Source organism: Leuciscus leuciscus (assembly GCF_965113295.1).
Source record: "Leuciscus leuciscus genome assembly, chromosome: 2".
Lineage (NCBI taxonomy): Eukaryota > Metazoa > Chordata > Actinopteri > Cypriniformes > Leuciscidae > Leuciscus > Leuciscus leuciscus.
The window spans coordinates 34,373,078-34,386,811 of NC_138726.1; the positions used below are offsets into that span (position 1 = coordinate 34,373,078).

General features: G+C 37.0%; 2 protein-coding genes across 7 annotated transcripts in view; both read left to right on the forward strand.

The window, feature by feature from the left end:
• Positions 1–6,915, forward strand: part of ptprja (protein tyrosine phosphatase receptor type Ja) — a 33,895-nt gene extending 26,980 nt beyond the window's left edge. For 3 of the 4 annotated variants that reach the window (XM_082162111.1, XM_082162112.1, XM_082162113.1), the window contains 9 exons: positions 462–521; positions 914–998; positions 1,734–1,824; positions 2,121–2,194; positions 2,264–2,398; positions 2,648–2,764; positions 4,925–5,085; positions 5,205–5,340; positions 5,724–6,915. In XM_082162111.1, the coding sequence (XP_082018237.1) occupies positions 462–521; positions 914–998; positions 1,734–1,824; positions 2,121–2,194; positions 2,264–2,398; positions 2,648–2,764; positions 4,925–5,085; positions 5,205–5,340; positions 5,724–5,879 (1,015 nt within the window). In that variant the 3' untranslated portion in view covers positions 5,880–6,915. Of the gene's footprint in view, positions 1–461; positions 628–910; positions 999–1,733; positions 1,825–2,120; positions 2,195–2,263; positions 2,399–2,647; positions 2,765–4,924; positions 5,086–5,204; positions 5,341–5,723 lie in introns of those variants that run through there. The other variant, XR_014203788.1, reaches the window with a different exon arrangement.
• Positions 6,916–6,999: 84 nt separating this feature from the next.
• On the forward strand, positions 7,000–10,662 carry LOC309493098 (serine/threonine-protein kinase pim-1-like). 3 transcript variants are annotated; one of them, XM_082162202.1, is made up of 7 exons: positions 7,000–7,933; positions 8,205–8,388; positions 8,804–8,895; positions 9,245–9,295; positions 9,483–9,861; positions 10,022–10,383; positions 10,481–10,662. In XM_082162202.1, exons 2-6 carry the CDS (start codon positions 8,274–8,276, stop codon positions 10,219–10,221), a joined length of 837 nt encoding a protein of 278 aa, XP_082018328.1. In that variant the 5' UTR covers positions 7,000–7,933; positions 8,205–8,273; the 3' UTR covers positions 10,222–10,383; positions 10,481–10,662. The 3 variants fall into 3 exon arrangements, with proteins under 3 accessions (XP_082018328.1, XP_082018329.1, XP_082018327.1); XM_082162203.1 differs by having other exon boundaries at positions 7,000–7,766; positions 8,182–8,388; XM_082162201.1 differs by having other exon boundaries at positions 7,000–7,766; positions 8,220–8,388.
• Positions 10,663–13,734: the final 3,072 nt, after the last annotated feature.

Consider the following 13,734-nt stretch of genomic DNA (forward strand, 5'->3'; position numbering starts at 1 on the left):
TTTAAAGGAATAGTTCACCCCAAAATCTGTCATTATTTACTTACCCTCAAGTTGTTCCAAACCTGTATGAATTTCTTTCTTCTGCTGAACACAAAAGAAGATATTTTGAAGAATGTCAACAACTAAACAGTTGATGGGCCCTAAACTAAACAGAGTATTTTCCCCCCCCCCATACTATGGAAGTCAATGGGATCCATCAACTGTTTGGTTACCCATATTCTTCAAAATATCTTTTGTGTGTGTGATCAGCTGAAGAAAAAATTCATACAGGTTTGGAACAATTAAGCGTGAATAAATGATGATAAAATTTTAATTTTTGGACGAACTATCCCTTTAAGATTACCTTAGCATGTGCCCCCACAGTAATGCTAGATTACAGTGTTCCTCAAGTCTGTTTTTATGTATTAATGGACAGTGGCAACTAGATATTCATGCTCATATTTATGCTCTCAATATCTCAGGAAGCAAAGAAAAGATGATTCTGTTAGTGTTCCTATCCACTCTATAAGGTCAGTATACTGGTCTCCTCAAAACAACATAATACATACTGGAAACAAACAATAGAAAAAGTTATAAATATCAATCCAAAAAAATAATTTTTGTTTTGTTTTCTTACAGAAACAAAGTGTAAGTAATCATGCATGTTTGTTTACTCAAATTTTTGTGCATATATTCATGATTTGACTGAATATTTTTACTACATGTCTGTGATTTTTGAGATGGGGAAAGAATGTGAAATTGTGTCTCATAATAGCAATTGAAAATAAGCCATTTTTTCTGTAACATTTATGTTCATATATTATTGTATTTACACATAATATACTGCATTATGCTGTTTAAATGCAGTGTTCTGTGGTGTTTTATGTAGTTTAAATCACGTTTTATCACATGTTATTTAATGGTGTCACAGGAGTGATCCAATAAAGGTGGAGGATTTTGAGGCTTACTACAGGAAGCAAAGGGCCGATTCCTTCTGTGGATTTGTTGAAGAATTCGAGGTGATTATATCTTTGGTGTCTTTGTAGATTTGCAACTGATCAACATTAAAGGTTGTATCAGTGATTTCAGGCCCAAAAAAGGCACAAACATAAATGATCACATTCATCTAATCTTTCCTAACGATCCGCTAGCTGCCCGCCCCATAAGCAGGCCGTCAAAAACCGCGTCTCTGTAGGCAGCCTAGGCTCTGAGATCTGCACACAAAAACAATTGGTTTCACCAACCACTCAAAACCAAAATAAATAGTGTTCCAACCAATCACCGACAGGGGGAGGGTGTTGTGAGGTTTTGCGCTTGTGACTCCGACTTCGCGTGCAGCCGTGCATGAGCGCAAAACCTCACAACACCCTCCCCCTGTCTTTGTGTGCAGATCTCAGAGCCTAGGCTGCCTACAGAGACGCGTTTTTTTGACGGCCTGCTTATGGGCCGGGCAGCTAGCGGATCTTTAGGAAAGATTAGATGAATGTGATCATTTATGTTTGGGCCTGAAATCGCTGATACAACCTTTAATAATAAATAATGATTGGCATTGCAAGTATTGCAACTAGATTTCCATTTTCCATTATTTTTGGTAGCGATGTCTGATCGGTTTGCTTTGACCATGTTTTGTTCCTCTTCATTGCTTTAACAAAAGCTTTATGACAGATGTTTAATTATTTATGTGAATGTAGTCAAATCAAAGGATACAGAAAATAAATGTATTATTAAATAAATGTATGTGTGTGTGGTTGTAGGATCTAAGGCCGGTTGGGATAAATCAGCTGAAGACTGTTGCTCTGGCCCCTGAAAACAAAGCCAAGAATCGTTATAACAATGTTCTGCCATGTAAGAGCTTCTCCACTCACGAGTGTTTATCTTCACCTGTCCTTTGGATGAGACGTTACTCCCAAGTCCTGACTCTCTGTGGTCATTTAAAAATCCCATGCACCTTTCGTAAAGAGTATAGGTGTAACTCCGGTGTCCTGGTCAAATTCCTCTCTCTCTCTCTCTCTCTCTCTCTCTCTCTCTCTCTCTCTCTCTCTCTCTCTCTCTCTCTCTCTCTCTCTCTCTCTCTCTCTCTCTCTCTCTCTCTCTCTCGTCTGTTCTGGACATATTTATAATGGTTCATGTCTTCTCTACAGATGATTCGTCTCGTGTCAAGCTCTCTGTGCTCGGCAACTCATTTGATGACTACATCAATGCCAGCTACATGCCGGTAGGAAAAACTACAAAACACACATGAGCTATTTACACATTTTTCATACTAACTGTGTGATATTTCCAGGGTTACACATCAAAGAAGGAGTTTATCGCAGCCCAAGGGCCACTGCCCTGCACTGTCAATGACTTTTGGAGGCTGATTTGGGAGAAAAATGTGCGCACTATTGTCATGCTCACCAAATGCAACGAGCAGGGACGGGTACAGTATACATTCATGCTTCACTTTATCTGTGATCTCACCTGCCAGAGCCTTCATTTACATTTTTCAGTCAATTTTATTTTCAGATTAGGATACATGTCTTCATCATACATGCATCATCTTTAAAAGCCTAAATCGCTTGACCACTACATATTCAATGTTCATATCCTCTTTCAGATTTTTTTCTAATTGAAGTATTGAACTTAATGAGCTTAAATAAATGTTGCCACAATGTTGTGTCCCTCTCAGGTAAAATGTGAGGAATACTGGCCAGCAGATATAAAACATTTTAACAATCTGACAGTGATGACTACTTCTGAGATTCCATTGGAGGACTGGACTTTACGTGACTTTGAAGTGAAAAATGTAAGTCTTTTTTAATATTACAGATAGACCCAAGCTACTGTAACACTAAATGACACGTTACACAAGCTATGTTTCCATCAACTTGTCAATCGAATTATCTGAAGTTCGGTAAAAAAAATCATGCGAATAAAGCTCGTGAAAGTGTGTTTCCATCAAACGGCTTTAAAGCGAATAAAAACCTGTGCGTAATGACGTCACATGCTGTTTTGCGATCAAATTGGTATATCGAATTGATTTGAGACATTTTAAGGTGTTTCCATTCATTTTCGCACTGAATCGCACAACATTCAAGCAAACATTTGCGAACAAAGTTTTGCTAGACAAAATGGATCGCGCCATCTACCAACAAATTATCAATATTGCACAAGTTGTAATAGTGCAGAGTCCTGCACGGGTCCATTTTTGGAGACCCGCCCCCGCCCGTACCCGCAAAGTTCAGCACCAGATCTGACCCGTGCCCGCGATAAATCGCACACAAGCTAAAATCATTCCATTTAAAGTGCTTTATTTTTTATCTCGCACCTCTCTCAACATCACAATAGCCTCATGAATGGGCTAATGAGCGCGAAAGTGCGCTTTGTTTTGGGCCATTCAAGAAGCCAATAGGCTACCTCCAGTTCACGCGCGGGCGCCTCTCCGTGTCCTGATTATTGCCTGCTATATTTAGCTCTTATTTATTAAATGCAAGGAAAATGGTTGATTAAACATTGGTTAAAATTAAGATACAATTAATACACAACGAAATTCACTTTAAAGAAAGTCTTTCTACAAAAACAAACTTAATAAAGTGGTCAAAATCATGTCTGCCCACTCCATTTGTCTCCCGATATTCGGGATCATCTTATCTTATTCATGCTTTTTTCACTTTTCATATAATCAACATGCAATTTTAAACAAATATATATATATATATATATATATATATATATATATATATATATATATATATATATATATATATATAATTTTATTTAAACATGAATATAAAACTAAATAGTTTTTTAATGACTGGGCTACAACACATGACTGCCCTACAATCATTGAATATTATTTTGCTTGATTGACGGGTTTTTATTTAAAAGAAAGAGCGTAGCCTACACAATACTTAGGCCTACTAAAATATAATTAATATTATTTTATTGCATTTATATTAGTTGTTTGAAGAGTAAAAAAAAAAAAAAAAACGGTCGATCTTAACGCAAGTTTACAACCGGCCAGTCGGTCGGACTAAAAGGGGAAAAAAATTTATTGGGTCGGTCCTAAATTGACAGGATCGGTCGGGTAACGGCAAACAAGAATATTTTTAAGGATGCCCAAAACACATATTTGCGAGTGTGTAATGGCAATTTAGACATACAAATATTGCACATATTTTTCATCCGCTACCCGCCCGCAAGGAGTTCATTATCCGCCCGCATCCCCGCCTGTGAATTTTAGGAATGTCACAATCCACCCGTTTTAGCCACTTTTATGCGGGTACCCAACCCATTGCAGGACTCTAGGTGCTAATGTGACAGCTGATAGCGACATTATTTGACTATTATGGCATTTCTTAGATTTTTGCTATAATAGCCGTTTTATTTTTCTGTTAAATTAAATTCAAAAAGTATCTCGTCTCCTCGTTTGTCCACTTTGTTGACACCGGCCATGTGTGCAAACCAGACAGTATATAATGGGTACAAACTGGGCGGAAATTAACTAAAACTTCTTCTTTTGTGGTGGGTTGTACCCATAAAATGACCTAAAACTTAATCGCAATCCATTATTTATTCGGCAAATAACGTTTCCATCAGCGTTTATCGCATAAACCATACATCGATCAAGATCAAATCCGATGAGACCGACCGTATTTCATTTTAGTCGATATTCAAGAAATTCAATCTAATTTTACTGTTTCCATAAGGCATTTTTCATTCGATATCACATAATTCGGATAAAAACGTGTTGATGGAAACATAGCTACAGACCCATGTGTTACACAAAAACATTTTTGTCAGTGTTTTTTTATTTTAATTTTATTATTCCTAGGAAGACTCCAATTATCTTAACTGGTATCATATTTGTAATATCTTAGTGTCATGTCTTAATTGTAACATTATGCCTCATGTACTGTAAAGTACTGTGTTGATGTTTTGGGATAAATTATTCTTGTCATGACAGGTGAAAACAGCAGAGTCTCGATCAGTTCGTCACTTCCATTTCACTGCATGGCCAGACCATGGAGTTCCTGAGACCACTGAGCTTCTCATCAACTTCAGACACCTGGTCCGAGAACACATGGACCAGTACTCGAGACATTCACCCACACTTGTGCACTGCAGGTACTTGAACAGTTCCTGAACTCTCAAATATACAAACAAGTCTACTCGACACTGTTTTATTATTATACTCCCGCAAAGAAAAAGCCATTTTCTGAACACCTTTTGTTTCCGTAATGCAGTGCCGGTGTGGGCCGGACGGGAACCTTCATCGCCATTGATCGGTTAATCTTTCAGATCGAGCGGGATGGTGTAGTGGATGTATATGGGATCATCCACGATTTACGCATGCACAGACCACTCATGGTGCAAACAGAGGTACATTCATTAACACATTTTTTTCATCTCACTGCGCTGTTTATATGTTCTTTTTTCTACCTTATTCTTAACGTAAGAGCGTGGGTGAAGACCATTGTAACTTGAATGTGTTGAGACTTCCGGTCTCATCCGCTTTCAGTTATTATAGCTGTACACTGTAAACTGTCCGTTATGCTGCTTGATATTGCAAACTGTAACTTGTTATCATATTATTTTAATTGATTATTACACACAAAATAGCTTACCTCTGCGTTGAAAAATAGTGTGGATATATATCTTTAACAAATAATCATCAAATATGAAATTTCAATAACTGTTTTGTAAGCCATAATCGGGATCTTATTCACTAACAGTGCAGGCTTTTACATTCTCTACTTTTGCAGGATCAATATGTGTTTCTTAACCAGTGCTCCATGGACATCATCAAGTCTCGGACTGGAAACAATGTAGATTTGATCTACCAAAACACAGCTGCACTCACTATTTATGAGAACTTTGAGCCCTTGAATAAACCCAAAAATGGCTACCATAAGGCTTGACCTTCTACCTTGAACAGTTTGCTGCACTGCTGTAAATGAAAAGTTTTTCTTTCATTTTTAAATTGTTTTATTTAAAGAGGAAAAAACAAATATATTTATTAAAATGTTTGTTTATAAAGGTATATAATACTCAGAAATATTTAAAAAGAAAATATTTTATTAAATACAGAAATGTAGCTGCAGGGATGTTTTGTGAGAGTTTTCATAGAATAAAGTTGTTAATGTTTCAATTCTGTAATATGGCATCATAAAAAATGGCATTTCCTCAGACTACAGGTGAAATGAAGATGAGCATGAATAGAGATATAGAATGTACACGTCACATAGGACTTCATCATTAGACATTAACAGTGCATTTGTACTTCACTGCAGCAGTAGTGAAGACAGGATGGGTTTTCAAAACCCTTCTTTCTGTGATTTAACATAGCAGCTAAGCTTGGTGTTAGCCAGTAGGCTGGTAAAGTGTTGTGACTTCATCCATTGAAGTATGCTGGAGGTTGTATCTGAGCTGTTTTGCCAGTATGCTGTTCTTCGGTCTGTGGCTTCTATATATCCATGATTTCTGGATTTCACTGGCCAAAAGTCGACCTTATTGGACTATAAGGACATTAAGTTAGCAATGAACAGTAGCGATCTCTTTGGTTTGTTTCTGGGATTGCTTATTCTCAGTAAAGATACATACTGACCTGTCTGTTCCTGGATTGTAAATGTTTTTGTTTTCCTTTTAGAATCAGGTCAGTTTAGAATATTCCTACTGACAACTTATTGCGAAAAGGTTTTAACAGAGTGTGACTCTGTAACATGTTTATGCACTGAAATTGTTATATTTGTACATAATATATTTTGTTCAAACTGAACTTTCAAACTATTTTTCAGTGTTGTTCCAGGGACATTTTGCTTGTGTGGTTTTAATATTCTGCAATTTTCACCAACATTTTTTTTTTAATGATTGTTTATTGATAGCCTACTCTGCTGGTCATGGTAAAGATACAGACAACTCTGTATTATATTAGGATTAAAAAAAACCTGCACTTTATTTCACACTTCTGTGGTGATTTGTGTGTGTGTGTGTGTGTGTGTGTGTGTGTGTGTGTGTGTGTGTGTGTGTGTGTGTGTGTGTGTGTGTGTGTGTGTGTGTGTGTGTGTGTGTGTGTGTGTGTGTGTGTGTGTGTGTGTGTGTGTGTGTGTGTGTGTGTGTGTGTGTGTGTGTGTGAGGATTTCTCTCGTCAAATATTTCAGTATTGGGTATTATAGATTTGGTACAGATATGCTGTTTTATTAAAAGAAAAATATTTTTATATTTAACAATCAAAACGAGTAGGCTACATTCATAATATTATTTAGTACTTATTTATTTAACCATACATTTCTTAAGTAATTTGTGTAGCGCAGCACTGAATCTAATGTTGTTATTTGAACGTAGCCAATCATTAGATATGAATGATATCTTCGTTCAAATAACTACATTAGATTCATAAATGACATCACGACAGTTTTGCAAAGGTGTGACAATTCCCATATCACTTTTGTAGTAGTTTGGAGAGAGTTAGCGAGCTTTGTAATTTTGTGAACATGGGTCAGCGAGTTTCTCGTGCGAAGAAAGCGGCAGGTTGCGAGTGTGTGTACAATTTACATCCAAGTACACACTGCAATCCACCGCCAACACGACAAATCCTCGTCCGCTTGGTGAGAGCCGTGCTGGTATTGCTGAGGTGGATGGAGGAGGAAGGGAGGAGAGAGAGAAGGGGGTGAGGAAGAAAAGGAAGTTTTGGAGGAGGCTGTTCTGCCTCCATTTCCCTCGCCCTAAAGCTGGAAAGGGTGAGAAAGTGAAGCAGAGCGAGAATCGGGAGCAGGAGGCTGAAGCGGGACCTTCTAGGTCAACTGATGGTAAATCCAGCATCATCCTTTTGTACATTGGAGCTCTGTAGACAAAAAACAAAAACACTTTATCAATACACCTTAGGATAGGTTTAGAACAACGTATAATAATAATAATAATAATAATAATAAAGTTTAATAATAATAATACAAAATATATTAGCCTTTTTATTTTTGTCTAATGTTGAAATCTTTCTGTTTTGGGTTAGTATCCCACCCAGACTTTTTATCTTCCCTTTAACAATACTTATTTTGCATTTTGTTGCACTTTTTCAATGTATTAACACATATTTTCAATATATTAAGTGTATGTGTGCAATTAGCCTTTTTTGAAAAAGAAATTTTGAAGAAAAAAAAACACTTCCCCTACTGTTATTACATGTTGGCTTGGAGAATATTTATTATGATTTAAATTTTTCTCTAGAGATCATCACATGTACTGTAGAGGACTGTGATCATCAGGAGGAACTTCCTGACAGCAGCCCTGATGTCCTCGCCTCTTCTGAGGACCAGCAGATGCAGGAGCTCCTTCAACCTCGTGTCCAAGACAGTCCAGTTACCCTGTCTGAGGGTGAGATTGAGTCCCCTCAAACAGAACAACAGGACAATGATGTGGGCACGATCATGGAGGGTGAGTTTGTCATAAACCCAAAACATACACACATTTTCGATATGGCTACTCGACACAGATATTATTAGTAGCCTAGGCCTATTCTTTAGCTCTACATATTTATGTATAAAGAAAACATGTATTTTTAGGTGATGTAACGGCTACGGTAACATTCAGTATAGTTTTGTTTCTTTTCTTCTTCTTTTTTTTACAAGATACAATATAGGCTAATAGTCCTCCAGTGTGACAAATGATTTTTTTTAAAGTACAAATATTCCATATATTCACTCAGTTAATATGGAGGCCATTGGAACTACTCGTCTATAATTATATGAAATGTTAAATAGATTTAGACTGAGAATAGCATGTAACACTGCAGAAATATCTGCAACTGCTTTAAATTGTATCTCAACCACAGTTATTTCTTTTTTAATAGACATCTGCTCAAAGTACGACATCGGCGATCTACTGGGGGAAGGAGGATTTGGTTCCGTCTATGCCGGAGTTCGTGTCATGGACAACCTTCCGGTATGTTTTTATAAATAGATGTTTGTGTATTCAAATTCAAATACATCCTACCGGCATGTAGCTGGCATTGATGTAGTCATTTTAATTTATTAAAATTAAATATTTGCTGCAACCTAAAATAGTACAAGATATTTGATCGTAGAAGATATTTGATTGTTTTGTCTAATAGGCTGTACATAATTTAGAGCACTTGACCTGTTTAAAGTGTCAGACTGATCAAACATACTCAACATGGTTTCAAATTCATAATTGGTTCTTAAATTCACAGAACTTTACAATAGGCTACATGTCTGTTGAGAATTAATGACTTGAGTGATATGTTACTACTATGATATGTTTTGTTGATCAGGTGGCTCTGAAATTTGCCAGAAAAACAGAAGCCATGGAATATATCAACATTGTAAGTAGGCTGCACTTTCTATGATATCTGCTCTGTCTGTTTTCAATTGTATATAAATGTTAATCATAGAGTACAAATGGTTTTCCACCAGAAAAACTGCCATTGACAACAATTTGTCAACAGTCTTAAATCCTGATTTAGGAAACCACCTGCATCTAACCATTGTGAATAATTGTCTTTCTTCTAGACTGATCATCCCAGACCCGTTCCCCTGGAAATCGGCTTGACATTCCTTGCCAATAAGGGCCCCAGCACACCTCACATCATTAAGTTGCTGGACTGGCAGGACCTCCCTAACCATTACATCATGGTCCTGCAGCGGCCCTCGCCCTGCGTCACTCTCTTTGACTTCTTGCAGAGCTGTGGAGGCATCTTCAATGAAGAGATTGCATGCCATGTGATGCGGCAGGTGGTTGAGGCTGCAAACAGCTGCTGCAGCCGAGGAGTTTTCCACAGAGATGTTAAGAGTGAGAACATATTAGTAAACACGGAAACCCTGGACATGACACTAATAGATTTCGGCTGCGGGGACCTGCTGTATGAAACGGCTTACCACACCTTTAGTGGTATGTATTATAGCTGTCGTTTGGGACTTAAACTGTAGTGTCGAATTACATCATGTCATGTCATGTTCATTCATTTTAGCCTGTTTAGGATATGACACAGTATTGACTAAATGTAAAAATCTATGATAGCAATTCAAATGGACAAATCTCTTTCCTCCAGGCACAATGCAGTACTGCCCCCCCGAATATTTAGAGACGAGCAAGTACTATGGGCGGCCAGCAACCGTGTTTTCACTGGGGGTACTTTTGTACTCAATGGTGTGCGGTTATTTCTCGGACCACAGCGACCAGGACAAGCTCAAGGACTGGCTGTGGTATCTGCCAAGCTTGACAAAAGGTGAGTTGTACCGCTTTGAATAACATGATTAAAGAGAGCAGGTGTAAAAGAAGTTTAAGGTAATAGCCAAACGTCTCTCCCATCTTTCCACACAGAATGCAGTCAATTTGATTAATGCCTGTCTGCATCCCGACCCTGAGAAGAGGATTCATCTTGACAGGCTCCTTCTCCATGACTGGTTTAAGGTAGCCTACCTAAGATTATCAGAAAAAGATTTTGTAAAATGTATATGTAAGTATGATGTTTAGACAATAACCCTGCTTTTGTTTGTTTTTGTTTTAGGTCATCCCATAGGTCACGGAGGCAAGAGCACCCTGTCATAGCCAGGAAGTGCAAGCTTCTTTAGTCAGCTTAGCGTCTGGCGGGCCGACACGAGTGGCATCTCCATTGCTCCAGTCCTTAGCGTCTTGTGAGGCTGGCAGAAATATATTACTGTATAATTATAATAAATTATTATTAAAACTATTTTTTAAGGAACAATCACAATTTTTCTTCCATATTTTATTTTTAACAGTAAAGCTCTGTTGTGCAGCACTTTGTGAAAAAATGCTATTGATTAGTAGCACTTCACTATAAAACACAAGTTGTTTTAGGGTGCTGACCCACCAAACACTGTCCAATTAGAGACATTATAATAGTGATAAATTACAACAATTAAACATATGAGCAATAATACAGCACAATAAAATAAGATTAATGATTAAACATAAACATTATTAAAAAAAGAAGAAAAAAAAGAGAGCAAATGTAAGGCACTATTATGTTTACAACAATTCTCCCATTAAATATAGAAAAAAAACTAGGGGTGGGACTCTCTAGGCACCTCAAGATTCGATTACGATTCAGAGTGCTGTGATGCGATGATAAAACGATTATCGATGCATCTTTTTTTATATACAGATTTTCTTTTCTCACTGTGTGACTAGGCTACTTGGTACTTTTTAGAGCAAAGTATTTGTAATGATCCATAATGAATTTATTTCCAATATATTTTATTAATTAAACTAATGGAAGTGATTTGGCAATAAATGTTGCGATAGAGTTTGTAAATTTGCTTTGCCTTTTCCGAGTTGGGTGGAAGCTTTTAAAGTTACCTTTCATTTAATTTACTTTAATTAAACCTTGCCTGAGCCAATCAGCGTCCAGAAACCTTGACCACGTGATCTCTAAAAGGGAAATGATTGAGGAGGCATTATTTAAACGATTTAACACTACACATCCCTATAACATAATGTATATATTTTCTAAAAAGAACAGAACATATTTTTTTATTACAATTACTATAATTATGATCACATACATTTTATATTATTGATCAATATGTGAATCCGAACCAGGCTACAGGAGTAGTGGTTTCATTGGCACAAATGAATTTAGATGAGATAAGATAGAACTGTATCCACTCTTTTATGTCACGGACTTCCGAAACTTTGTTTGGTCACAGGCTTTTTCTGTTCTGTGTTGATTTGTTAGAAATGGTGGAGAAAACAAGTCTGACCACCAGATGTCGCTAATGCGCATTGTGTTAAAAGCTTCGAGTAATCAACCTTTTTTCTAGCCTGGGAAAACCCAGACAACTTCTGGCAAATTTAGATTTGCTCTGCAAGTAGTCTGGCAAAGAGCTCATTCAAGCCCATTTCTAATCCCTCGAAATCGCGGCACCAATCAGAAACGTTGGGGCGGGCTTTACACGATGACGATCGCTCTGATTGGTTTTAGGTCTATCCAATTGCGCCCAGAGGCATTTGAGCGACGTCCGTTGGTGAAGCGCAGCAACTTTTAAAAGCATATTAAAATTGCAAACACATGAGGACAGTCTCCATGAAAGACCCACTGGCAGATGAACGTGCTACAACATTTCTCTCTGAAACGGTAGGAAATGAAATTAGATTTAATAGAGGATTTTAACTGTGACAAGATGATTGACAGGGCAGTTTACGTGACAGGATGCACGCGACAGATCTGTCCAATAAAGATGGCGAAGTAGTATGTCCCAAAGCTTGCCTACTTTTTTGCTACACATTCAAAAGTAAATACCTTTTCTTCCCAAAAAGAGTAGGCCTACATACTTTTATGACGTAGTGTAACTTAGGCGAATTGGGACGCAGCATATGGCTTTACACGATGACGATCGCTCTGATTGGTTTTAGGTCTATCCAATTGTGCCCAGAGGCATTTGAGTGACATCCGTTGGTCCCTTTGGAAATGAGTTATTAATGAAGCTTTGCCTGACCATAACTCAGTTACTACTGAGAATGGTCTGGTTTTAACCAGGCTACCTTTTTTCGGCACAATTTGATGAAAGATGAAAGCCTCAAATGCTTCAGAAAGCCTCGGTTTCCCATCACTAGTTGTGTGTGCGCCTCAAAATACAGAGGGAGAGATTTTAGAGAGAGAGGTTAGAGTGACAGAAAACGATAGCCTTCAGTTTTTTACACTTTGTTTGATCTATTTTCATATGATTAAAATATAAATTCATGTTTTATTCCTTCATTTGATTGCCAGAAAAATATAAATACACAACACAGAATGTGTTTTTATGAATTCAATAAATGAAGTAATTCAGTTAATTATTAAAATTTAACTAAACAATTAAAATGGAATCCAGAAATATTTAATTGGGAAAAAAATGTATTTGGGAAAAAATAAAACTGATTTTGGGAAATGTATAACGGATTTTATAGGGCCCTACAGTCCACACAATACAGCAATGTGTAGAGCATTCAGTTTTGCTGCAAGAAAAACATATAGTTTAAAAACACATTTCAATACCAATTTTAGATTTGATTTCAGATATGTCATTTATTATGTATGAAGTGAAAAGCATTATCATTTTACACTTGAGGGAGCTGCTATAATTTTTATGATGAAATTTTATGTGTGATGCTATCAATGTAATATGTTGAATATTAAAAAAAGTTATTATAAAGTGATGCATATGGTTTACAGTTAATAAATATATGTAGACTATTTTTGAATTAAACAAAACTAGTTTCAACAGACATTTTGTCAGATAACAAGGTTGACATGACACTTTTTAATGTAGAAAAAAAACTGAAGTAACTGCCAAACCTTTTAAACTTGAAGAGTATGAATGCTGCCGCAGAGATCAGGCTTATGAGGAGAAAGACAGCGAGAGCCCAAACCCCTGGACCTTCAGCAGCCAGACGAGAACCTGCAGGAGACCAGCTTCTGTCATCAGCATATATAGCATTATCAAACCCTTGCTCACATTTCTCATTCATTTCATACCAATTTTGACTTTGCTAAACTTTCTGTATTTGTGTCACAATCCCAAAGGAGAGAATTTTCTAAACTATCATTTTAATCATCACCCGACTCACATGATTATTTATAACTCGCCCAGCAGTCAGGCTGTATAAAGAGAGATGCGTTTTCATACAGTATAACGAATCATGGCTATATACATGCTCGGAAGTCCATCAAAAAACAAACATGTTCTATATTAAAACTAAAACATAAAACCGCAATGTTCCAAAATCAGTTTAACCAATAAAAAAAATGGTCATTTACTT

Bases quoted from the DNA above. Each gene is read 5' to 3' on its own strand.
- LOC309493098 (XM_082162201.1), top strand. The intron at 9,296-9,482 runs GTAAGTAGGCTG...TCTTTCTTCTAG, and splicing joins CCATGGAATATATCAACATT to ACTGATCATCCCAGACCCGT. The intron at 9,862-10,021 runs GTATGTATTATA...TCTTTCCTCCAG, and splicing joins GGCTTACCACACCTTTAGTG to GCACAATGCAGTACTGCCCC.